The sequence below is a fragment of the Trichogramma pretiosum genome, unplaced genomic scaffold (assembly GCF_000599845.2).
Source record: "Trichogramma pretiosum strain Unisexual culture from Peru unplaced genomic scaffold, Tpre_2.0 scaffold7, whole genome shotgun sequence".
Classification (NCBI taxonomy): Eukaryota; Metazoa; Arthropoda; class Insecta; order Hymenoptera; family Trichogrammatidae; genus Trichogramma; species Trichogramma pretiosum.
The window spans coordinates 2,023,030-2,047,511 of NW_019641639.1; the positions used below are offsets into that span (position 1 = coordinate 2,023,030).

Below are 24,482 nucleotides of genomic sequence, written 5' to 3' on the forward strand. Positions count from 1 at the left end.
ATTGGCGCAAAAACATAGACATGTGTACTATACTGTATGCACGTAAGACGGGAGTCCGTCGTCGTTACGGAGATAAGATGAATGGATAAAAGTCTCGTTGTGTATATTATTTCGGTTTCGCGTATAGATGAGACCGAGAGTTTGCGTAGGCAGAGGAAGTCTCGTTGGTTGTATCCGAGGCTAGCAAGACAATAAGTCACTGTTTATTTAGCATTTAATTGAACTTTACTCGAGGGGTCAGTCGGAGGGTTATCTGACTCGTGGCCCGCTTTTCATTATTTTTTTTTTGTCAATTATTTATTTTTCAATAAGCGAGAACCGAAGCGAGTACTACCGCAAGCGAGTAAACGATTTATCATTACTATCATTGAGTATTAAAGCAAAGAGTCGAAAAGATGCGTCTTTCAGTAGCTTATTAAAGTCGAGCGAAAAGTCGACAAAGTCCTCGTTTGTGCTGCTCGTCGAAGCGATCGAGAGGTTGATGAGACACATATATATAATACAAGTCGTAGAGTCGCGCGCGTGGGTTTACGCACAGAGACGCATTATCGTATTATCGGTTGAGAGACTTACGTAAATTCGGTATATACGAGCCGACAGCGGAGATACTCATCGTGGCTGCAGAGCTCTCGAGTAGGTACATTCGATAAGCTTCGAAAACGAGTAAACAGGCGGCAGCGAAAAGGAGAAAAATTCTCAGCTGTTACAGCTGTGCATCGCGATAATCAATTGGATCGCAGCCACGCATTGGCGAGCTTCGCGCCGCACGCACTCCAGTAAATGTACACAAGCGCGCCGCAGCGACTTTTATAGCCCACCGCCGGCTGTATAAAAGCAAAATACGCTTAAGGTTTATTGTTATAAAGAGAGCTGCGCCGCGCTTGTGCAACTGCCTCGCTCGGTTTTGCCTTACACATCCTGACCAATTTTTTCTTGTGTGCATATTCTACGTAACTGGTGAGCAAAAGTGCGCGGTGCGAGAGAGAGAGAGAGAGAGGAGAAAAAGTGAGCTTTTTGCTCGCTACATATCACTTTGCACAATTCAGTTTAGTCGAGTGGCTATTCACTTTTATAAGGCGTCGAGCGTGTGCAACAATATCGCTCGCGAAAAAGATAATAATACTCGCTATCGCGCACGTCGAGTGTCTTATAACATACTTTCTAGCAGCTCGAGCCCAATGAGATAAAAAAGTGTGCTTTGCGTTTTCGCAGATCGACGTCAGCAGCATCAGCAGTAGCAGCAGCAGCAGCAGCAGCCAAGGAGTCGAAAGCCATGGAAGAGATGACAATGCCCGTGACGAACGCACCCAAAGAACTGTTCAAGCCGCTGCAGCTACCCCTGAGGATCCTCACGGGTCCGGGTCCGAGCAATTGCTCGCAACGCGTGCTCGACGCGCTCAAGCAGCAAGTGCTCGGCCATTTGCATCCGGAAATTCTTCAGGTACGTGCACGCGGCTCCCATTTTTCGGCTCTCTGCGCGATCGATCCTCGCCTTCCAATGCTCCATGTGCACACAAGTACAGGTGCCGTTTATCGCGATTTATGATATATCCATGTATTGATGAAAGCGCGAGCACGAGTGGCAAAGTGCATGAAACAGCGCCAAGCAATGCCACTCTTTTTCCGATTGCCTTTTCCATGCTCCCTTTGTAATATAATTACGGCTGCGGCTAATATGCGTTACTTCACTTTATCGCCACGGTGACGAACGCAAAAGTAGAAAGAGAGAGAGAGAGAGAGAGAGAGAGAGACAACTTTGTATACACCCGAGATATTTACTATAATTATGAATTAACATCACTCGTACACGTCGGGCAATTTTAACACGCCGAGATAGCTAGTCTTGGCGTAAATTTCACGCTACTCACGATTGCTAACATGATTTTTGACCTTTCCAAAGGACTCGCAAGCTTTTAAATTAGCTTGAAAATTTTACCTTTATATTCCCAGTTGGCTTCATCTATAAGGCAATACAGAAAACGACATTTTTTAAAAATGATATTCATAAAATACGCGCACTCCGGGCATTCTCGAAAGCCAAGTGCTTTTCAAAAATTATTCCGTGAAAAAGCGAACGAATACATTAGTGACTTCTTAATGACTAGTTCGTCATCTGGCAGTTAGCCACATCTTCATTATATAAAGCATGAATTTTTTTTTTTTTAAATTGTCCAAAATCATAAATAAAGATGAAGTCGTATGTGCGATGCCGTGCGTGATATCTTTCTCTCTTTCTATTGAGTCAGATATGTGCGAGGTGTCTGGATACAAATTTTTCTAGCTATTCGAATTCGAAAGATTAATTTTCTTTTCTCCACTTGCAGCTGATGGATGACATCAAGGCAGGGCTCCGCTACGCCTTCCAAACTGTCAACAGGCTGACACTGGCGGTCAGCGCCTCGGCTCACGTGGCTATGGAAGCGGCGATCGGCAATGTCCTCGAGCGCGACGAAAAGTTGCTCGTCGTCAAAGCTGGACTCTGGGGTGAGAGGGCGGCTGACATGGCGCAGCGCATTGGCATTCACGTTAGTATATTGTCATTTTTAAACGAACGAGTGGTACAATTTTTAACCTGACAATTTTCTGACTAACAACTTTCCACGTCGCATTCGCGAATAGTTACATATTAGAAAGTTTCTTCGAAGGTGCATAGTATTTTGGACAGATACTCGTTGATTTTCTCGCTTTAAACGCGTTCGTTGCCAAAGATCAAAGTCTCGACACACCGACCGCCTCTATAAGAGATCCGAATCTTCTCAGTTTATAACGGATATAGTTGTAGCAGCGAAACGGAAAAAAATAAAATACAAAGACGATCGAAGAGACGCGTGAAATAAAGAAGAAATAGGACATGGAATACATCAAAAACGATAAATCTTTTTATTCAGACAATTTTCTTTCTCTGTTTTTGTCATCGATATAGGTGGACTTTTTCCACGTCGAACCTGGAGTAGCTTTTAAGCTGGAGGATTTCGAAGAGGCTGTGAAGCGGCACCGGCCTGCTGCAGTGTTCGTGGCTCATTCGGAGTCGTCGACGTGCCTCATGCAGCCCATCGAGGGACTCGGCGAGATCTGTCACAAGTGAGTCAAATTGCGCCCGATGTCGTTTGCCGCACTACTCAACGACACTAAACGATCTAAACTCTTCTTGCTTCTTTCTTCAAAGGTACGACGCTCTGCTGATCGTCGACACGGTGGCGAGTCTAGGCGCCGAGCCGTTTTTCGCCGACGCATGGGGCGTCGACGTCGTTTACACCGGTAGCCAAAAGGTCCTTGGGGCACCTCCCGGCATCACACCCATGAGTTTCAGTCCTTTGGCCGAGTAAGTGTATCAATTTTAAACGATATTATATTTTTTTATCCCTTGTGAGATGGACAACCTCTTGCCGGGCCGTTGCATAATCTAGCTATGATTTGTACATCATTTTAGCATTCGTGTATGAGTTCGAGCTACCACTGAAGGTTCGTTACTCTCGATATTTTTGCACCCGTTTATGCGGTATAGGCGCATATAATATTTCGATAAAATACCGATAAACCGAGGAAAAAATTTGTTCAGTCATTAAGTATATAAATTCAGCAGGAACTTTTAGGCTCGTGAAAATAATAATTATCGTTCTGTTCGTGCGATTTTCATTAGCTCGATCGATCGCCGTAATAATAACAATAGCAAAATGGAAAGCGCGATCGGCTTAAATGCCGAATTCAAGTAGACGCTACGCTGGGCGTGATTAAAAAAAAATGCTATATATCAGCGAGCACGCGTATGTACATCGTACACAGCTTAGTGCTGCTGTTGCTGTACGTATTGGTAGCACAGCAGCTGCGATTTTCCATATAAAGGTAATCATAATTTCCAATTATGAAGCTTTAGATGTTGCTTTGAATATCAAAAGCAGTTTGGCAATGGCACTGCGTAAGTCACGCAGCGATTTTCGAACTTTTCATTCAAACTTTTTTAATAACGAGTGGTTTTTGCACGCACCGACTAGCGGGAAACGAGTTGGCGTCGTGTAAACGCATACGCGATCGTGTTTTACGTTGCGCGTTAAACTCGGACAAGCCGCTCGGACGAGAGACACAGTATAGGGGGCTCGATCGCTCGGAAAGCAGGTACGAAAGTGTAACGTGTATCGTTTGCTCGACAGAAAGAAAATCCGATCGCGCAAAACGCCGGTGCACTCGTTCAACTGGGACATGACGTGGCTGGGACGCTACTGGAACTGCTTCGAGGGGGAGAACGGCCCGCGGCCCTACCACCACACCATCAGCGCCACTCTGGTCTACGGCCTGCGGGAAGCCCTCGCCATCTTGGCCGAGGAGGGTCTGGAGGCCAGTTGGGCCAGGCATCACGCCGTCAAGGCCAAGTTCCACGAGGCCCTGGCCAAGCGCGGCTACGGATTCTACGTCGAGCAGCCCCGCCATCGGCTGGCCACCGTCAGCTCGATCCTCTTGCCGGCCGGCGTCGACGCGCCCTCGCTCATCGCCTTCGCCAAGGACAGGTGAGAGACCGAGACGTTGAGAAACTTGAGAAATGACCGAATCACGCATATCGCACTTAACAGCCCTCTCATAGCCTCTAATCCCTAGTCCTTGACGTGCATCGAGATTACATCGAAAGCTTCTTTACTCGACTCGATTTTCTTTCCTTCTTTCGATAATGTTCGATTCATTGACTGATCGCGACAAAATCATTTTTTACGTTCTTGATTATTCATCTAGATAAGCGTTAATAAATTGAAGAATTCATATAACGAGTATATCAATCGGGTCAATTGGGTAAGCTTTCGATGGGTAAAAAATCAATTTATGAAATCTGTCACAATTTGGAAAAACCCGAAGCAGGAATGATCATTTTCGTCACTCAAAATTCTCCGGGTTTGCATTTTCAAACTCTTCATTATTAAAAATATTTGATTCGTACGACATATTTTTTTTCATATTTTTTTCAGATACAACGTCGAAATCAGTGGTGGATTGGGACCCACGGCAGGCAAAGTCATACGTATAGGCCTGATGGGAGTCAATGCAACGCCTGGACACGTTGATTTGGTTCTGCGAGCTTTGGAAGAAGGCGTAAAGCACGTGAAAGATCGCACAATATCTATAGTGCATGATAGTCGCACATAAGTTGAAAAACAATTCCACAAAGCTTAGTCGAAATTAGTCACCAAACGATAGCATAAGTTACAATTTTAACATTTCGAAAATGAATTTAAAAAATGCGTGAAACGCTAAAATATTTTAAAAAGTTGAACTTTTTAAAAAACATTTTTTTAAAAGCGTTGATACGCACTTTGCTTTAAAAATGAAATTATGTTCGAATATATTTTCTATTAAATTAATCATTATTAGTTATATATACTTTCTTAATGTATGATCAATTTACTTGTATTTATTTGAAGTTTATTTGTATTGAAAAAAATAATTTTAACAACACTTCATAAGGAAAAAAATTGAATCCTAACTTTTATATTAAAATAAACTATATTTTATTTGCCTAATCATATATTCAACACAAAATTATATTTTGTAAATTAAATTATATTTTATTATAAGCTTACAAATAAATCTAGTTAAAATATTGAATGACTATATACAATGTCCAACATCATTTAAGAAATTATTTTGTTCAAGTTTCTTTTGTAGCAAGTTAAACTACACAAAGGTATCCCCGTTTTTGAGCAAAAATATTTTTTTAAATTCTTGCATGGTGATACTGCACAATGTTTTGGCTTCGGTATTTCAATTCTGTAATTTGAGTTATTTGCAATTTCATGAAATTCATAATCAATAAAAATAATGAAGTTAATACAAATTATGATTCTTACACTTTGGATGTTGCAAGGGGAAATGATTCTCCTTCGGGTAAAGAAATTGTGCTACTTTCTAATGTAACTTTATATGTAACCAGTGGCACTTCTTTTTTTGTTTGTTTATTTTTCATAACAACCTTAGATGTTTTTGATTCTTGTTTTTTCAGTAGTCGTTCCATAGTTTTTTTCTAGGAAAGTTATTTTGTTCAATTCAAGTATTTTTAAAATTAAAATGATCAAAAACTTATATTTTATTCCAATCTTACCTTGTCTTTTTCTCGCTTCTCATCAGCCAGTTGTTTACGTTTTAAGGATTTTAAGGCTGCTTTCTGGATAGCTTCTGCTGTCATTACTTTTTCTTTGTAACCAGTGGGAAGCGACATTAATTGTTCCATACTAGAATTTGGTTCTGTATCAGTTTTTCTTTCAAACATTGCCCTTTGCCTGGCAGTCATAAGTTTTGGATCTTTTGGTTTGATTTTTTTCAATTCATCATCAACCTAAAATGATATTATGCGCTTGTCATCTAAACCACTCATAAAAATAAATTCATATTTTTTACCTCCTCCAATTTTCCCGATTCAATAGCATCAAGCCATCTTTCCTCTTCGCTACTTGTACCGCTTTCTTTACCTTTGTTTGTTTTAATGATTTTTTTTTTCACAATCCCTTTGGGCGAGAGACTAGTACTTACACTAGTTTGTGGCATTTTAAAAACTTTTATTTTGGTTTTTTCAGTACTACATTAATAAATAAAGATTTTTGTAATAGAAATCTCACTCGTCATAATAAAATTATAAACTACCTTCTTTCAGTATCTTGTCTAATTTTTACTTTGAATGTTTTTTTTAATTCTGATCCTCTTGAAATTGTAACATCACTGCAGCTACTTATTTCTTGGTGATTCAACTTTTTTTTTTTGTGTTTTCTATGCTTGTGTTTTTTATGTCTTTTTTGAAGAAAACTATTTGAGTTATCTGCAAAGACAAAACACATGTAAACAAACATTTGAGCATTTAAATTATTGATTAACTTTTCATTAGAATAAAATAAAATAATAATATACAGTGATTGAAAGGTTTATTAAAAATTAATAAATATTTTTTATCATTATGCAATAAATTTTAAAACATGATTTTGACATTATTTCAGTATAAATGAAATTTTTGCAAATAGTCCATATCTGAAATATTTTTTAGTAACTTGAAATGTAACCATGACTAAACTAATTTCACATACCACCAGCAATATCCTCATTAGAACTTTCTTCCTTCATTGTATTTTGTTAAATCGTATACTTATTTGACAGATTATGAACATATAAGCATTAGCATCAAGTAAACAAAACTATAGTCCGTACTTTTAACTTTAAGCTACTTCTAGAATGTAGCGAAAAATGTGTCGTGCCGCAGCTAGGGTGATTTCACAGTAATTTCTCAGGCGAAGAAAATTTGATAAAAATTATTCATCATCAGACGTGACAACAATTATTTCTTTCTTTTAATTGATAATAATTGGTCTTTATAATTAGTGTTAGAAGCATTTATTGGTAATTATATACATTTTCAGATATCTGTAAAACTTATCAAACTCTCAAAATTATATAATAATAAAGTTGAAAAAAAATTTTTTTTCCTATAATTTTAAATTTTATTTCAAATAATAAATTTTTTTTAATTATTATTATTATTATTATTATTATTATTATTTTGTTTTTTCGATGAATCGAATATAATTTTTACGATTATAATTACATAAGCATATTTTATGAAATTACCCATTCAAATTGCAAAATTAATGCCCAACCTTTTAAAAACATCATGCCTTTCCAGTTTTATCTTTTTACTTATATTTTGATGGTAGATGAAAGAGTAATTTTTTTGCATTGGATACTAACACATTATGTTCTGTTTTAAATTTTGAGTCTTCTTTGAGTCTTCAATGCATTAAAAATTGTACTTCAGTAAGTAACCTGTGTATTTAAAATGTCACTATTTTCACACTTTATTTTTTCTAATTTCAATACTCAAAGTAGACAGTACGTCAGAATAAATTGATAACTTTGTAGATTCAGTAACATTGTTTGCAACAAATGTGAAAAATTATGTTTTATAAAATAATGCCATTTTATGAAATTATAATCAGCAAACCATTTTTTTATATTCAAAATTAAAATGTAAATTAAACTACAATATTATAATCACAAAATTCAATTTTTTCATTACTCATGTTTAATGACTTTTAGAATAAATAAAAATTTTGAATTCTATCAAATATTTTTTATATTTAAAATATGAATTAATGCATGTCTTGTAATAATAAAAATACCGATAAAATATTGGCAGCACATCTTTCAAAATAAATTGATAATATTATACTTAGAGTATAAATAGTATATTGTAAGTGTAATATATTATATTATACAGTATAATATTATCTACTACTATATGCATGATTGCTACAAATGATAATATTATACATTTCACATTTGTATGAAAATATTTTCATGATATGATTAATATTTATACATAATTGATTAAATTTAAATTTTAAACAACTGCAATAGTTACTTCATTTCAACTTTTTTGTGAATTTACAATAATTAATGTTTCTTTTGTTTGTTTAATTTTTTTTTAAGCAAAAAATGCTTAATAAATATTTTCCTTATGTTACATACAGTACAAAACTTTGGCACATAAAAGATAAAGTAACACCTATATAGTTAATAGAATACAAACATTAAATTGGAAAAATGCTTAAATTGTTATTCTTATGTTTTTTAAGTCGATAATAAAGCCAGAAGACTTTTTCTACATGATAACTCATTAATGTTCTACTTTTTGCCTTTAAAATTTGAAATATTATGTATAATATACATTAATTTTATACATAAATTTTTAACATATATTTTTCACATGCAAAAATATATTTTTAGGCCAAACCAGTCTATTACTCACAATTTCTAATTTTTATTATTAATACTTATTTTTTAATTGACTTTAACAATTCTTGAGTTATACAAAAATTTAATTTTTGAGAAAAACTTGAATTTAGCTATTTATTGATAAATAGTTGGATTTCACAAATTTTTCATTAACTCTGTAATAAATGAAGAACATTATGATTTCATGAAATCATAATCTTTTATTGAACAAACAAAATTAGCCCTGGTTTTAAAAGAACGTACCACACTCCGAATAGCAGGATGGGGAGTTATCGAAATGGGTCAGTTGGTGTTTTGTTTATTAGAACGAAGTCGAGCCAATCCAGAGCGCTCGCCTTCTTCTTCATCTGATGTACATGCCGGAGCTCCACTGATTTGTGAAGATGTAGCCTGCATTAATTCTTGATCAGGACCATTTCGATTTTCATACAATAATATGTTTAAAGTTTCCTCATAAATCCGAGCTTCAGGAAATTCAACCTATTTAAAATTTATTTAATTATATGAAAGAATAATATATAAGAATATTTATAAATAATTTGAAGTTAAATTAGCAGATGTAAGAGTTGAAAATTAGCAATAAAATGGAACTATTAATATTCAATCAGAATTTAACATCTTAAATACCTTAGTATGTTTTTTATCGGTGGTGTAAACAATAGAATGACAGCATACTTCAGCCATTTTTCGACTGTGAGCAAAAAATGTCCAACAACAAATTTCACTGGAACCTATAACATCTTTAATGAAAACAATTCGTCCGCTAAATCGTAAGGACATTTTATCGAATAGCTCTATATTTTTTAATAAATTATCATCTGATGTACTGCAACAGAAGATATTGTTTTATCAATTTTATGATATTTGCTAGTGCTCAATAAATTATATTAAAATATATTCTACCTTGTATAAGAATATTTGTTATTATGTCTATTTACCAGTAATTTTACTACAGGTTTTATAGTGCTGCTGAGGATTACTTGTTCTTCTCTTTGAGACGTAATTAGAGTTACTCTACAAATTGGATCATTCTCTCTCTCTCTTTTTAAAAGAGCCTGTTCGCAAGATTCTGCCAGTTCAGTTATGCAATAATATTTAGCTTCAGCAAGAAGTTCAGCTATTTCTTTTATACTCTCAGGCAAGGGAACAGAACCATCTCTTAAATAATTCAATATAGTTCCAAAATGTTTGCCACATCTGTCAATTAATATCCATCCTAAGATAAATAAAAAATTATTGTAATGAATTTTGTATTCATAGATTCTTAAATAAAAGTTTTGAATAATTACCCTCGTTGTCTGTTAGAACCTCCATTCGCCCACTAAACATAGCACGCAGCATAGTATCATGTTTTCTGAGAGTACTAATAGTCGTGTAATGTAAATAGCCACCAATATTCAGTTTAACATACTCAGATGGAGTTTTGACTCCAGCTTGTTCACCTGACATGATAGAATATTGAACTAGGGATTATGATTTCTTTATTGTTACAGACAATTCAATCACAGTTGAGTTATTGAGAATGAAGAAGATAGCAGCGACGGCTGACTTGAAGTTATTGAAGATCCAGGTAATGACGATGTCGAAATCGATGTTGAAAATTACGAAGCTGTCGACGAAGAAACGTTAATCTGTTCCTTGGATATGTTAAATATCAATGTTGAATAATTTCAATCATCAATGTTCGAAAGGTGGAGGTAGATATAAACAGTTCGTTGTTTACATTCGTTATTTTTATATCACATATAAGTATTCAGGTCATTTGCCCTCAATATTTGTTTATTATTTACATAAACTAGCAGTGACGTTCATTCGATAAAATATATTCCACAGTAATTTTTTAATGCGTACCTATTGAGGTCTATGGAGATGCGAAATAGTAGAGTGATCACAAAAAAATTCTGTATACCCAAGTAAAATAACACTTCAACAAGTATCACTATAGTTATTTAAATGCGATCTCGAACCACCGAAGAAAGGCGAAATAGCAAATCGAAAAGTTTTTGCACACGTACCCCAAGTTTGCAAGTCGTTGGAGCACTTGCAGTTTTATCGTCATACGTATGTTTAGCCGTATGTGTTCGTATATAGTAAGTAAAAAATTGCAGACTTCTGTCAGTGTGTTGTGGTCGTGGTGACTACTCTGCTGATTGGCTAAACTGCTGACTGCTCCGAACGAGTAATAGACAATTAATTTGTGCAAATTTGTGTTGTTTTTTTAAAAATATTTTTATGTTACGTAAATTATTGATATGCACTCTGCAAGCGCAACATATGAATTATATTATAAACTCTCCGTTTATTCTCCACAATGCACTAAGTTCAGGTTATACTATATGTTATCTTTGAAGCAAACATTGCTTGAGTCCAGCCATAAAATAGAGATTGATTCGTAGATTGGCAGCAATCAAATAAATAAAGAATGACTTGCTTGTGCATAATTTAATTTGAATATTTTTCTGCATTTTTTACAACGATTTTCATTAATTATTCCTATTAGAATCTAATCATTACAGTTTAAATTTTATTTTGTTTTAAAATTTCGTTTTTATCCAAAAAACTTCAATCTATACGTTAAAAGTACTAAAGAACATAAAAATAACGATCGTACAAATTAGCATGCACAACTTCAAACCATAATTCATTTTTGCAATAATATTATGAGATACATATGATTTTATTATTACGATCGCGATACATGATTTTTAAGATCCATTTAAAAAATCAATCATTCCTTAACCCATTAACGACCAAAATGCTTGATTTTTTTGTTGGTTTTTGCAGCGATTTTTTTTATAGTTTTAGACCTTCAAAAAATTTCGCACGGACCTATTTCGATGTAACATATAATGCCCTTTCAAAAACTAAGCTCAAAATTTTGATTTTTTGCGTACTAAAAAAGTTATAGCTATTTAAACAAAAAAACCGTAAAAATTTTGGCAAAAAATCAAGTTTTCGATTTTTTTTCGCCATGCTACCGTTAAGGAATCACGATAAGGAATCACGATATAATTATGATCAGGGATGATCACGACTATCAAAGTACCCCCGTGAATTTTTATGGAATTTTTGAACCACTCCTTCGAAAAAAAAAACTCATATTCATATAAAACATTACTCATTTTTGCTCGAAAACTATTGAGTTTAGAGAAAAAGTGCACAAAACTTAAGTTTGAAATGTCGTTTGAAAATTTCATAAAAATTCACGGAGGTACTTTAATAGTCGTGATCATCATTGATCATAATTATATCGTGATTCCTTAGCGGTAGCGTGGCGAAAAAAAAATCGAAAACTTGATTTTTTGCCAACATTTTTACGTTTTTTTTGTTTAAATAGCTGCAACTTTTTTATTGCCCAAAAAATCAAAGTTTTGAGCTTAGTTTCGGAAAGGGCATTAAATTTTACATCGAAATAGGTCTGTGCGAAATTTTTTGAAGGTCTAAAACTATAAAAAAAATCACTGCAAAAACCAACAAAAAAATCAAGCATTTTGGTCGGTAATGGGTTAAGCGGTTAAATTTTTGTGAATATTCACAAAAATATCCTTAAAAATAAAATTCTAGATTCTATTTTTTTAAATTTTCATTGTATATTTCTCTAAAAGAATCTCTGACGTCCTAATTTATGAACGTTCGATACAATATTCAATTCAAATTAGCTGTCTAAATTTTATTTAAATTGTTTCATTAATGTGTATTGGAGACACGATACTTAATCTTCCTATATCTACTTTTAAACGTAAGCGACTGCCATCGCCCTTGTCACCACCGTCTGAATCGGTTCATCTTTTTTTTAACCGAGTAAACAAGTTTTTAACTAAGGAAGAGATAAATTAGAATTGATTCAAAAGAACTGAGACAAAAATTTCGGTTAACAAGTGAGGAGTCGAGTCAAATACTATTTCAGTGTTACAAATATATAGGAATTGAAGAAAATTAAAAATTCTAGGGAAATTGGAAGGGAAAAAACGAGAAGATTTCGGAGATATAAAATTAAAAATGCACATTCTCATACTTACAATTAAGTGAAAATGAGGGGTGCGCATGAGAAGCGTGCTAGGCGTCAGAGCGCGTAGGGGTAGGCATTCACATCTTCAGAAATAGAAATGAAATAAATTGAAAGAGGATTAAAGGAATAATTCAAGAGGGAAAGGAAGAATAAATTTTAAATTAAAAACAATAAAAAATTTAACATTCTTATTTTTACATTTAAGGTCAATTTAAAATGGAGGATTGTTGCGCACAGCGGTTCTATAGAAATTATTTAAATATTCAATGTCGAATCTTTTTTATAGTACATAAGAGTATGTTCATACAGTTCCAAAGTTCAATATTTAATGAGATTAAGGAGTTTTACTTTAGAAATAAAAAAATCTTACATGATTTTAAAAATGAACCTATTCCGATGAATTCCATGGCTGGAAACATTAGAGGGGATAGTGAAATGTTCGCCTGCGCCTTACCTTAAAAGCAACGTGGTAGTCTCGGCAAAAGTATCAAGTGATTTTATGCTAACGTGTGTTTCATCTCAACGTCAAGTGGAGTGTTCGTCACTTAACCGGTAAATAAATTATTTAGATTTACTTAGTTTTACGTGAAAAATGGTAATCAACAGTGAATTATAACAATAAAGAAGTAATTTATTTCTAATTATTTAGTCCATTAACGTTTAAAAGTTAACGGACATCTTGAGGGTTGCATCATTTCGCGGTCAACTAGTAGTCGGGTTAGGTGTTCATGTGAACTGTTTCTCCTCCGATTTGAAATATGTCTGTGAATTAATTCAAATTAATATTATTAATATTTGTGCTGTTATTTGCAGGTCAAAATGGTGTTATCGTGTAGATTTTACAAGGAGAAGTATCCTGAAGTGGAGGATGTTGTTATGGTTAATGTACGTAGCATAGCTGAAATGGGTGCCTATGTGCATTTATTGGAGTACAATAACATAGAGGGTATGATTTTGCTCTCTGAATTGTCAAGAAGACGTATTCGTTCGATAAATAAGTTAATTAGAGTAGGCAAAACAGAACCAGTAGTGGTCATTCGTGTTGATAAAGAAAAAGGTTTGAATTTACTTTATGATTATGTAGTGTAAAGAATTTAATATTTTTAATCCTTTTATCTAATGGTGTTATTTTATTGTAGGATACATTGACCTTAGTAAAAGAAGAGTTTCTGCTGAAGATGTAGACAAGTGCACCGAGCGATATGCTAAAGCCAAAGCAGTAAACTCAATTTTGCGCCATGTAGCTGAATTATTGCATTATGATAGCGATGAACAACTAGAAGAGCTTTACCAAAAAACAGCATGGTATTTTGAAGAAAAATATAAAAAACAAAAAGCTTCTGCTTATGATTTCTTCAAGCAAGCAGTACTGTAAGTAAAAATCTGAAAATTTTATATGCTATTTTTAAAAAAAATTTAAATACAATGAAATTTCTGCAAAAACTGAAATCATGAAATCTTATGGATAATAATTTTTCGATTTACAGTGATCCCAAGATCTTAGCAGAATGTGATCTTGATGAAAAGACAAAAGAAGTTTTGTTAAACAATATTAAGAGAAAATTAACATCTCAAGCTGTGAAAATACGAGCAGATGTTGAAGTTGCTTGTTATGGCTATGAAGGAATTGATGCTGTAAAAACTGCTCTTAAAGCAGGTTTAGCTCTATCAACTGAAGACCTTCCAATAAAAATAAATTTGATTGCTCCTCCCTTGTATGTAATGACTACATCCACTCCAGAAAAAGCTGATGGTTTGAAGGCATTGCAAGATGCTATTGCAGTGATTGAGGAAAAAATTAATTCTCTGGGTGGAGTTTTTAAAATTCAAATGGCTGTAAGTATGGTTTACATATAAATCATTAGTCATTCCATTTTTATTAATACTAAAAAGATATAAATGAAAATTGATAACGTTTTTATATAAATCATATTTTTTTAAAGCCTAAAGTTGTTACTGCTACTGATGATGCTGAACTTGCCAGACAAATGGAAAGAGCTGAGCTTGAAAATGCAGAAGTTGCCGGAGATGATGATGAAGAAGAGGAGGAAGAAGGTATGGGAAAATTCAGTGGAGATGAAGAGAATGATAAAGATGAATCTGGAGAAGAAGATTAGAGATAAAAATATAATTTAGTACCTTTCTTAAAGTACTATCGATTAAGTCTTGTCATCAGACTGATAAATATTTTTTTTAAGCGTAATAAAATTTTTAAAAAATAATTGAAACAATGATACACCATTCTGTGCATGTATTTTACATTTGATAATCAATTTATTTAGAAATAATAAATTTATTACATTCATTTCCTTTATCAAGATTATCTGATATTTTTATTATTTCTGGAATTTAGACAAATGAGTGCAAAACTATTAAGTTTCAAAGCTTCAATAAATTAAATATGTATTATCGGAATTTGCATATCTTAAAAATGTCACTAATTCTTTCATATGTAAAACCTAGCTTGAAAAATTTTAAATCTTCATTTAATTATAATTTTTCAATTTCTTAGAGAACAGAATAGGAATGAATACACCTTTGAAGAGTATATTTTATTTGTTCCAAAACTATCAAACAAAAAGCAGAATAGAAAAAGCAGTCACATGAATTATGTGTGAATCACATAGTGCACAAATTTGAAATTTGTGCTTATTAATTTTTGATAAATCGATGATAAAGTTCAAAAAGTTTAAATAAAATCAAGGGACATAAAGGATATTAAAGTAAATACAATAAAGCAGTTAAATATTGATTTTTTTCAATTTATTCAAAATTGTAAGAAATTATATTACAAATTCCTTAGTCGTTGGCAATGGTTACCTCGACTTCTACACCAGGTTCAATACTGATGCTGGTGATCTGTTTAACGATTTCTGATGGAGAGTACAGATCGATTACTCTTTTGTGAATGCGCATTTGGAAACGATCCCAAGTCTTAGAACCTTCACCACAAGGTGTCTTCCTGGTGGTGATCCTCAGGATTTTCGTTGGCATTCTTACAGGTCCTTTGACCTTCAGCTTTTGCTTCTTGCCACGTTGGATCAATTCCGAGCAAACTAAGAAAGATTAAATCAAGTTAAAAAATTATTAACTATTTCAAACTAGGACGTGCACATGATCATGCTTCAATGTACCTTTCTCAAGAGAGCGCACGTGTCGAGAGGTCAAGGTAATCCTGATCCTGTGAACTGGAGTCACTTCGGCTCCCGGCTTCTCTGGGTTAGTTTCAGCTTTAAGTGACGACTATTTAATAAAAAAAAAAATAGTTATAAACACGTGGAAAATTAGAGCAGCATGTGTACTCAGTTGAACTTATAACCTCAAAACTTATTTTGATAGTTTATCATGATTTATAAACAATAATTGCACTCAGCATGAAAATTAATATTGTAAAATTTAATAATTACCATTTTAAGTGTTTAATCTGCTGGTCGAGATGATCTAGTTGAACGTGTAGCCTAGTCTAACTGATCAGCGCTGAACCAGTAGACGTGCTATTCTCTAGACTGCTAAAATGCGAGAGAGGTTTTGAAGCCTCGGCTTGGTTTGAGCACCCGCACGCTCTCATAGTCTGTGACCGAAAAATGCTGTGGCGCTGTCAGATCTATGAGCGCGAAATTTTGTTTAAACTTATTCAATTGATAATGATCTTTACAAGGTAAATTGATTGAATAGTAGATAATGTTCCTATCATAAAAATATACATTTTATTAAAATTGATCAATTTATATTGTTATTTATGCATCAATAAAGAACAAAATCATTTGCGCGCAACGACCACCAGCGCCACGGTATTTATATCGTAGAATTTACCAAAACTAATTACTATATACATACAATATACGTAATACGAGCACCATGCCTCGCATTAACCGGAAGTTACCGGCGTCCAGTTACCAGACAGTAAATTGACGCGTATATTTTTGAAATTATCACGAAGCTTTCAAATTATTTATATCGCTAATCATTTACACGGCAATTTCATTTTCATAGCTCAATGGTTTTTATCATATTTATCCTCCGTGACACTTTTTCTTGTTAATTTTCATTGTCTTCATAGTTTTTAAAAGTTAATCCAATAAGTTGAACTTAATCATTTAATTCAATACTATTTCCTAAATTTCCGAACATCTACTAACTAAATCGCGTTTATTTATTATCGAAACACCGCAGTATATGCTACGCTGTATCAATACCCTAAAATCTTTGAGGCCATCGATATCAGTCTATATATGTCATAAGTTAACTACTCAAAAAAGACGTTTGTCAGTTTCAAACTTAGTGATGATCTTTATTCATAATAATATGAAAAAGTTGTTGGGTAATTGGGTTTAAAATTGGCATATGTAACGTTTTTCTAAAGTAGTTAACTTATGAAGAATACAGATTGAAATTGAAAGTTACGATAGAAATTATAATCTCCCCCATCCAAAAAAAAAAAACAATGTTTATTTGGTGAAAATAAGACTTAATTAATAATTCTTAATATAGAAACTTCTAATTATTTTAAGAGGCTTTTCATTTCAATAAAATTAAAAAAACTATGGAATAATTTAATAAAGGACAATGTAGTAATTTCATACAGTATCTAATTTCAAATTAACGAAAAAAGAATGTAGATAAGTTTCAAGAACTTTTTTTGTGAAAGGGAAAAAACAATTCATTTTTAATGTTTTTTAAGATTATAAAAAAGTAAAGGGTCTGGTAAAAAATAAGATTAAAAAAAAATCGATTTTGTTATGCTTAAGGATATTAGTAAAAATTTGAAAATTTTATAATAGTATTTTTGAAACAATTATCAGCCACTAATAGATATTTTGCGAACCTCAGAACAAAAACAGTCTTATTTCAAAGTAAATGCATTATTAATAATTCAATGGAATATATTAAAAAATCATTGGATCTTTATTGTCAAAAGAACTTTTTCATTGACTTGAAATCGTTATTTATTTGATTTTACAAAAATTCTCTTAAAAATAAATTTAATTTTCCATTCACATATATTTATAACTATTTTTTTTAATTCTCAAAATTACTTTCAATCTTCATTGAAAAGTCCATAAATATATAACAAAATTGTTATTTTTTTAATGATTTTCCTAGTATAACACACATGAAATAACTCACAAAGAACAATTGATTTGTAAACAAACAAGAAAATATTACAGTAGACAATTTACTGCATATATTATAACAAAATACGTTATGATAAAATTACAGAAACATTTTTATACAATATCTAACTTGATAGAAACTCTTGACATACACATTTTTCACTTGAAACAAAAAGGCAGAATGATATTGTTTTTGAATTTTATAAAATTAATCGATTTTAAAGTTATATTAGAAAAATGTTGATATTTCTTTTAAAAATTCATTGGAAGAAGGACGTTAATTTAGTTATATTCAATATAAAAGAACAAAAAATTATGTTAATAAGGCACAGTGCAATGTATAACGCCCTAATTTTTTTTAAACTCATATCATCAAATAAAAAGTTTTAAAACGTTACATACAAAAACTGTTTTAAATGATTAGTTTTTTTTTAAACAAAATTAGAGCTTTGACTTTTTTACAAAAATTGTCACAATTATTGGAAATATTAAGTCCTGTACTCGAATGAAACCTCTAGTCAAAAAAAGGTGATCTAATTGAATTTTTTTGCTACAAATCCAATTTAATGGCATATTATTTAACAGTTTCACCATTTGCAGTATTTGATAATCCCAGAACTATTGTGTGTTGACCTCCACCTGAAACTCGTACAATTTTTAAATCCTTCAATTGTTTTGATTCTATTAAAGTTGGTGTGTCAACATCTTCTTCTTCCCCTGTACCAAGTTGACCACTAGTACCCATACCCCATGCATATAGTTTTCCTACAAGCAAAAAACATAATTTTTTTGTAGAGTTAACAATTGAAACAGTTTTACTTTTGTTGACAATTGAATATGAAGGTTCTTAATCACCTGCTTCTGTCACTGCAAAAGATTGAGCACTTCCTACTGCAACATCAATACATTTTACTTGTTCTAAAGAAGGTACAATAGTCAGGTTTGTAGCATCTTCTTCAACAGGGCCAAGACCTAATCGTCCATATTCTTTTCGACCTAAAACATACACTTTACCCTGGTCATCTAGAGCAATGGTATGGTGCTGAGCGGAACATATTTGAGTCCAATTTTTGTTGCTTAATACTTGAGAAACTTTGGGGTGATATTGTTTATCAACACCTTTAAGACCTAAAATGATTCAATTTGGAATCGTTATAGTAAATAGTATATTATTATTAATTTGGTAGATATACTTGAACGTACCTATTTGGCTATAATTGTTTAATCCAAATACATATATATCTCCATTATGAGAATCTTTTATGAAAGTTGCATAAGTACCAGCCCAAATATTTTCAACTTCAACGTGTTTGTTTATTTTAAAATAGACTTGACCAGGTGTAAGCAATTGATTCACACCTTGTCTGCTATGTCTATCAGTCTTCCTTTCAGGTAGACGACCAAGTTGACCTTGCTCTCCACAACCACATGTAAAAACTTGTTTAGCACTATCTAACAACACCAAATGATCAGCTCCTGAAGCTATTTTAATAAATTTTTTCTTTGCTGAAATTTCAACCGGGATTCGTTCATTATTTTTAGTCAATAATCCCATGGTTCCATGTGAATCCTTAAAGAGTAAAAATATTAATTTAATTATTGAAAAAAGAATAAAATGTTCATAATAAAGAATTTTTAACTAACTCTAAATGAGCCCCACACAAATACACGTCCATCTTCTAAGAGAGCTGCACTGTGTGAATCACCTGCTGTTACTTGAATAACAGATGCTGGTAAATCAACAAACCCAGGAACTGTTTCTGAGCCTTCTTCAGTTGTAGCTCTTCCAAGTGCACCTTCATCATTACAACCAAATGTAATAACTTTTCCATCTTTAGTTAAGCATACATTGTGCATTCCACCAGCAGCAATGGCTACAATATTTGTGTGATCTGGCACAGCAGCAAAACGAGTTTTTTCCATAACATCTTCTCCTAAACCAAGTTGTCCAACATCTCCTTGACCACATGTTAGTACCTTGCCACCAGTTGTTATTTCTCGTAAAATTACCCTCGCTTGTGATTCTAAAAAAACAAAAAAATTATTAAGCACACTTTTTTCATTTAGAACATTTTATTGAAATTCAACACCAAAGTATTGCTTATTGAGATATTTGAAATTGACTCTACTAAACATTTAGTTACTGCATGAATTTAGTCCAATTTTAGATAAAAATACAGAAATAATCACTTATGGTCATAACCTTGACTCAATAATGACATTTTGTATTTATATTAAATTAATTGAGGATGCGATAATGAATATTTTTAATAATCATTGTTTATAAAATCTCAGCAATTTCAATAACATAATAAAATGAGTATTGTTAAATTCTTACCGTCAACTTCGATAACTCCATTCTTTTTCTCACTTTTAGCAGGTCTACCTCTGGTTTTTTTGACGGCTGGTTTATCATCTTGTTCATCCTGACTAACTGGCGCTGGTCTTTTCATTGCCGCAATGGTTTTCTTTGGTGGCACTAAAACAAGGTTATACAATTATTTCTTTTAATGAAAATCTATTTTCAAATAAATTTTCAATTGTAATTGGCACAAGCGCTTATGTTGTTCGTAAATTTAATTTCACTTTGTTATACAATGCGAGAAGTTTTAAAAACACGTGGACACTCTATAAGTACGTACTGTTTTTGTTTATTTATAGTCGATTACGATAAAAATAACAGATGTCTGAGAACAAATATGGAGCAAGCTTGTATGCGAGTTGAAACCGTTTACCGCCAAAATGTCGTAACGGTTCTAGTGTTCACAAGCCCTTTGCTCTGCAAGTTGCAGTTAGGAGTAATCTATGCGCTATATAGACACCTGGCGAACGTACGACTGAGAAGCGCATGTATTGTATAAGTATAACGTAGTATAACGTGCCACCGGAAAACTTTGACTATGTGGGCATGTGGTGGGAACAGGGAAGTGCACTGAAGCTAGTTGTAAGTCGAGCATAATTTAGTATCGAAAAGCTACAATTACAATAGGGCTTTTTCACAGTCGTCACTATTGGTCACTTTACGATTTGCCTGGAGATGAAATATGCAAGGTGTTGCGGGTTAAGTAAACGAGAGACCTAGTTTGTTTTGCCTCCAGGAAAATCTGTAAAGTGACCAATAGTGACGACTGTGAAAAAGGTCTATAGCTTATGAAATTTTTATTTGATGATCTTGATTGGCCATTACGAGACATTGGCCTTGGGAATATGCGCAAAAATGTAAACAAACTTTGTTGTCAAGTGCAAAATATTTCAGTATTGAGCTTAAGTTACTCGCTGCACTTGATGCCTTTATTTTCGTTAGCACAAAAATAAAAAATAGTTTTTTCCGGTGATTATATTATTTTTAAACTGAAAACTTGCTATTGGTAAAAAATTAGTTATGAACTATCACCCAATGGCATATTTTTTTGTTTTTGTTTCCTGCATGTGCCCCCGTAAATAGACATTGTTAATTTGAATTTTTTTAATTACTTACATTTATCTTTCTTTACTTCTGATTGATATTATAAGTTTATGATAACTCTTTTTTCTAGAACCAAATGAAACAATTTCAAACATGAAAAGAGGAATTAGTATTAAGTTTATTCACGCTAAATGTAGAAATAATATTTACCCGTTATCAAATATTCAGAGGAGTGAAGTTCCAGATGATAAAGTTATATGGGATACCAATTTTCCTGAATACAATCCAATCAACTATACATCAAAAGCACTTGAAGGGAAGCCTTGGGCTGATCCTAGTATTGAAAATGAATCTTCAATGTTTAAATGGAATAAATTAGATGGTAAAAATAGTTATTTGCTTCCCTGAATTCCAGTTTGATATTCTTTTTTTTTATCCTTTATAGGCAATGTCAATAGAATCAGTTTCATTACTAATTACTGTATTGATGAACATAATTATCCTATTAATCCATATGGACGTACAGGAATAAAAGGAAGAGGTTTATTAGGTAGATGGGGTCCAAACCATGCTGCTGATCCTGTTGTTACGAGGTGGAAGCGAAATCAAGATAACTCAATTACTGTGAATGAAATAACTAATAAACCAATTTTGCAATTCGTGGGAATCCAAAGAAGGGATTCGGGTGAGTGGGCTATACCTGGAGGAATGGTTGATCCAGGAGAGAAAGTTACAGTAACTCTACGTCGAGAATTCATGGAAGAAGCAATGAATACACTTGAAAAGTCTGTTGAAGAACTAAAAATTGTTGAAAAAACAATTGAAACATTTTTTAGCAATGGTGAAGAAATATACAAAGGATATGTGGATGATCCTAGAAATACGGATAATGCTTGGATGGAAACTATTGTTTTCAATTTTCATGATGCAAGTGGTAAGATTGTTGGTAATTTCAACTTACAAGCTGGTGATGATGCAACAAAAGTTAAATGGATTGATATTGATTGTAATTTAATCCTCTATGCAAGTCACAAAGATTTTATACAAAAAATTGTACAAAAACATGCTTCACACTGGTAACATTGTTTTGTGTTATTTAATTAATTATTGTTCACTTTTTACTTCAATCAATTGCATAACATTCACAATTAATTTTATTTTTCAAAGTAACTCTATGGGTAAGATTTGTTTTCAACTTTTGAAATTATAAATAACATTCACGTCACATTTTTTAAATATTTTAAAAATTTTTCTCATGAATCTGTAAAAATATTTTTTGCTAATATTCTTTACATAAACTTCAGGTGCATTGTGCCATATATGCTATGTATATCTGCTAAAAACAGTTGAAAAATATTCTAATGCATCTTTATATTATTTCAATAAACTTCATTATTAAATGTCAACAATGTGAAAAAAAATTGTGCTGCTTTAATTTGTTTTTTTCCAGTATTTATATTTTGATATATTATTTCATAAGTGTGAAATAAAGTACTGAATTGAAAAAAAAAAAAACAAAAATACGTTTGATTATTCTTCTATTCTGCTGTGTTATAATACTGTACTTAAACCATTTTTGGAGTTATGTAACATTTAGTGAATGTCTGAATACATTCAATTAATTAAATAACTAATTTATTACAACATTACTACTTGTATCTCAGTTTTTACATGCTTTTATGTGAAAATACATTAAGACTAATAAGGACTATGATACATGGAATACATTCTTTTTTTCAATGACAAAGTTTATTATACATAAAAAACAACAATGATTCAATCAAATGCATATATTTGTTCAACTTATTCTTCTCTTTTTTCGTTTGTCAATTTCTTGTTCTCCTTCGTCTACTTCTTCTCTTTGTTTTCGTTTTTTACTTTCTTTTTTTCCTTTTTTTTCTGTTCTTTTATTTTCTTGAATTTCTGCTTGCGTTTCTTCTTGGATCTCCTCTTTTATTTCTTTTTTTATTTTTGTTAATATTTTTTTGTTTGTTTCTTTTTCTTGTTCACTTTCTTGTTCACTTTCTTCTTCTTCTTCTTCTTCCTTCTCATTTAGCTCTTCTTCTTCACTTTCGCTGTCTCTTTTAACTTGTTCTTCCTCTGATTCAAATTCTATTTTGGGAACTATTTTCTTTGGATGTTTAGAATTATATTCACTGCAAACCATAATCATCGTTAGTTAAATGTTCATTAGATTTAGTAATTTAAGTAAAGGGCTAAGATGAAATATTGATTTACCTTTCATTCAAAGTTCCTCGAATATAGGGACACTTGGAATTAAAATTTATAATAGTAGGCGTAAATGTTACTTCCTGATCAATGGACAATGTGTTACCAATCCACTCTTTATCGTTACCAAATGGTTTAGGAATTGAGGCATTGAAGCCTTTGTGAACTAGGAGTCCTATATGATTAGGAGCAACTTTATTGACAACTCCTATAATAAGAACACATCAAATAATAGTTGACCGTTTATTATAAGTTTAAAATCTAAAATGCATACAATACCTTTCAAGGGTTTTCCAATTTTTGGTTGGAAAATGTAAAAATCTGCTTCTATATCAATATGTATGAAGGGTGAATCACCCATAAGATCTCCATAGTTCGTCAAAAGTTTTCCTTTTTGGAAAGCTAATAGTGATCCTTCTAATCTGTGATATAAAAAATGATTAACTGATGAATTGGAAAAAAAAGAAAATTTGTATGTATTCATAAAAAAATCTCAAAACCTCTGAACAAATTTATTCAGAAGAATGATAAATTAAAAAGGCAAATGCACATAAAAGTATTAAATCAGTCAACACTTACTCGCGATCGTAGCAATACAAAAAACCCTTCATCGATTCTTTCAAGGAAGCATTGAGATCATTTAAATGGTAGGGAAGCAACCCTAAATGCTTTTTTGCTCTAACTAACTTTACACAAGAATTTTCATCTTCGATGAGCTTTTTGAGTTCGAGATTGGTCCACACAATATTTTCACGTTCAAATTTATTGTTCTTCATTTTGTCAAGGAAATGCACATTAAAAAATTATTTGACTCAACATAAAAACATTTCCGAACCGAATTTGTCAGTCTGCTAGGATTTATTGGTAAAGGTATAATAACACGTGCGCGTGCAGACCAGTCACTAGTGAGCATTGGGTTGAGCGGCCGGCTCGATCGTGAAAGAAAACAATATGGCGCTATACA

At 32.5% G+C, this 24,482-nt stretch overlaps 8 protein-coding genes across 14 annotated transcripts; 3 read left to right on the forward strand and 5 right to left on the reverse strand.

Moving 5' to 3' along the window:
* Positions 1 to 444: 444 nt before the first annotated feature.
* On the forward strand, positions 445 to 5,226 carry LOC106660192 (serine--pyruvate aminotransferase). Of its 2 annotated transcripts, none has more exons than XM_023459572.1 (7): positions 445 to 633; positions 1,213 to 1,441; positions 2,325 to 2,525; positions 2,924 to 3,081; positions 3,167 to 3,322; positions 4,149 to 4,502; positions 4,953 to 5,226. In XM_023459572.1, the coding sequence occupies exons 2-7, from the start codon at positions 1,274 to 1,276 to the stop codon at positions 5,128 to 5,130; spliced, it is 1,215 nt and encodes a 404-aa protein (XP_023315340.1). In that variant the 5' UTR covers positions 445 to 633; positions 1,213 to 1,273; the 3' UTR covers positions 5,131 to 5,226. The 2 variants fall into 2 exon arrangements, with proteins under 2 accessions (XP_023315340.1, XP_014238568.1); XM_014383082.2 differs by lacking the exon at positions 445 to 633 and adding an exon at positions 829 to 957.
* Positions 5,227 to 5,546: 320 nt separating this feature from the next.
* LOC106660442 (INO80 complex subunit B) lies at positions 5,547 to 7,372 on the reverse strand. The gene is made up of 6 exons (XM_014383412.2): positions 7,056 to 7,372; positions 6,622 to 6,793; positions 6,379 to 6,556; positions 6,083 to 6,316; positions 5,832 to 6,004; positions 5,547 to 5,751 (listed from the first exon to the last, which is right to left on the reverse strand). Exons 1-6 carry the CDS (start codon positions 7,090 to 7,092, stop codon positions 5,616 to 5,618), a joined length of 930 nt encoding a protein of 309 aa, XP_014238898.1. The 5' UTR covers positions 7,093 to 7,372; the 3' UTR covers positions 5,547 to 5,615.
* A 1,479-nt stretch (positions 7,373 to 8,851) lies between these two features.
* Positions 8,852 to 10,239, reverse strand: LOC106656229 (BTB/POZ domain-containing adapter for CUL3-mediated RhoA degradation protein 3). The gene is made up of 4 exons (XM_014377081.2): positions 10,050 to 10,239; positions 9,664 to 9,976; positions 9,388 to 9,586; positions 8,852 to 9,240 (listed from the first exon to the last, which is right to left on the reverse strand). Exons 1-4 carry the CDS (start codon positions 10,207 to 10,209, stop codon positions 9,043 to 9,045), a joined length of 870 nt encoding a protein of 289 aa, XP_014232567.1. The 5' UTR covers positions 10,210 to 10,239; the 3' UTR covers positions 8,852 to 9,042.
* A 2,878-nt stretch (positions 10,240 to 13,117) lies between these two features.
* LOC106656184 (eukaryotic translation initiation factor 2 subunit 1) lies at positions 13,118 to 15,092 on the forward strand. The gene is made up of 5 exons (XM_014376945.2): positions 13,118 to 13,321; positions 13,583 to 13,826; positions 13,909 to 14,140; positions 14,257 to 14,605; positions 14,713 to 15,092. The coding sequence occupies exons 2-5, from the start codon at positions 13,589 to 13,591 to the stop codon at positions 14,884 to 14,886; spliced, it is 993 nt and encodes a 330-aa protein (XP_014232431.1). The 5' UTR covers positions 13,118 to 13,321; positions 13,583 to 13,588; the 3' UTR covers positions 14,887 to 15,092.
* Positions 15,093 to 15,510: 418 nt separating this feature from the next.
* Positions 15,511 to 16,316, reverse strand: LOC106660366 (40S ribosomal protein S20). The gene is made up of 3 exons (XM_014383304.2): positions 16,177 to 16,316; positions 15,904 to 16,012; positions 15,511 to 15,825 (listed from the first exon to the last, which is right to left on the reverse strand). Exons 1-3 carry the CDS (start codon positions 16,177 to 16,179, stop codon positions 15,569 to 15,571), a joined length of 369 nt encoding a protein of 122 aa, XP_014238790.1. The 5' UTR covers positions 16,180 to 16,316; the 3' UTR covers positions 15,511 to 15,568.
* A 1,510-nt stretch (positions 16,317 to 17,826) lies between these two features.
* LOC106659348 (regulator of chromosome condensation) lies at positions 17,827 to 20,753 on the reverse strand. The gene is made up of 6 exons (XM_014381870.2): positions 20,526 to 20,753; positions 20,222 to 20,362; positions 19,528 to 19,907; positions 19,087 to 19,453; positions 18,739 to 19,011; positions 17,827 to 18,648 (listed from the first exon to the last, which is right to left on the reverse strand). Coding segments are annotated over exons 1-6 (1,353 nt in total). The 5' UTR covers positions 20,527 to 20,753; the 3' UTR covers positions 17,827 to 18,457.
* Positions 20,754 to 20,771: 18 nt separating this feature from the next.
* Positions 20,772 to 22,705, forward strand: LOC106659357 (putative nudix hydrolase 6). Of its 6 annotated transcripts, none has more exons than XM_014381908.2 (3): positions 20,772 to 20,827; positions 21,420 to 21,671; positions 21,735 to 22,705. In XM_014381908.2, the coding sequence occupies exons 2-3, from the start codon at positions 21,443 to 21,445 to the stop codon at positions 22,367 to 22,369; spliced, it is 864 nt and encodes a 287-aa protein (XP_014237394.1). In that variant the 5' UTR covers positions 20,772 to 20,827; positions 21,420 to 21,442; the 3' UTR covers positions 22,370 to 22,705. The 6 variants fall into 6 exon arrangements, with proteins under 6 accessions (XP_014237394.1, XP_023315328.1, XP_014237403.1 ...); XM_023459560.1 differs by lacking the exon at positions 20,772 to 20,827 and adding an exon at positions 20,841 to 21,022; XM_014381917.2 differs by lacking the exon at positions 20,772 to 20,827 and adding an exon at positions 21,040 to 21,102.
* Positions 22,706 to 22,818: 113 nt separating this feature from the next.
* Positions 22,819 to 24,430, reverse strand: LOC106648651 (DNA-directed RNA polymerase I subunit RPA43-like). The gene is made up of 4 exons (XM_023459535.1): positions 24,098 to 24,430; positions 23,798 to 23,940; positions 23,528 to 23,726; positions 22,819 to 23,445 (listed from the first exon to the last, which is right to left on the reverse strand). Exons 1-4 carry the CDS (start codon positions 24,292 to 24,294, stop codon positions 23,088 to 23,090), a joined length of 897 nt encoding a protein of 298 aa, XP_023315303.1. The 5' UTR covers positions 24,295 to 24,430; the 3' UTR covers positions 22,819 to 23,087.
* Positions 24,431 to 24,482: the final 52 nt, after the last annotated feature.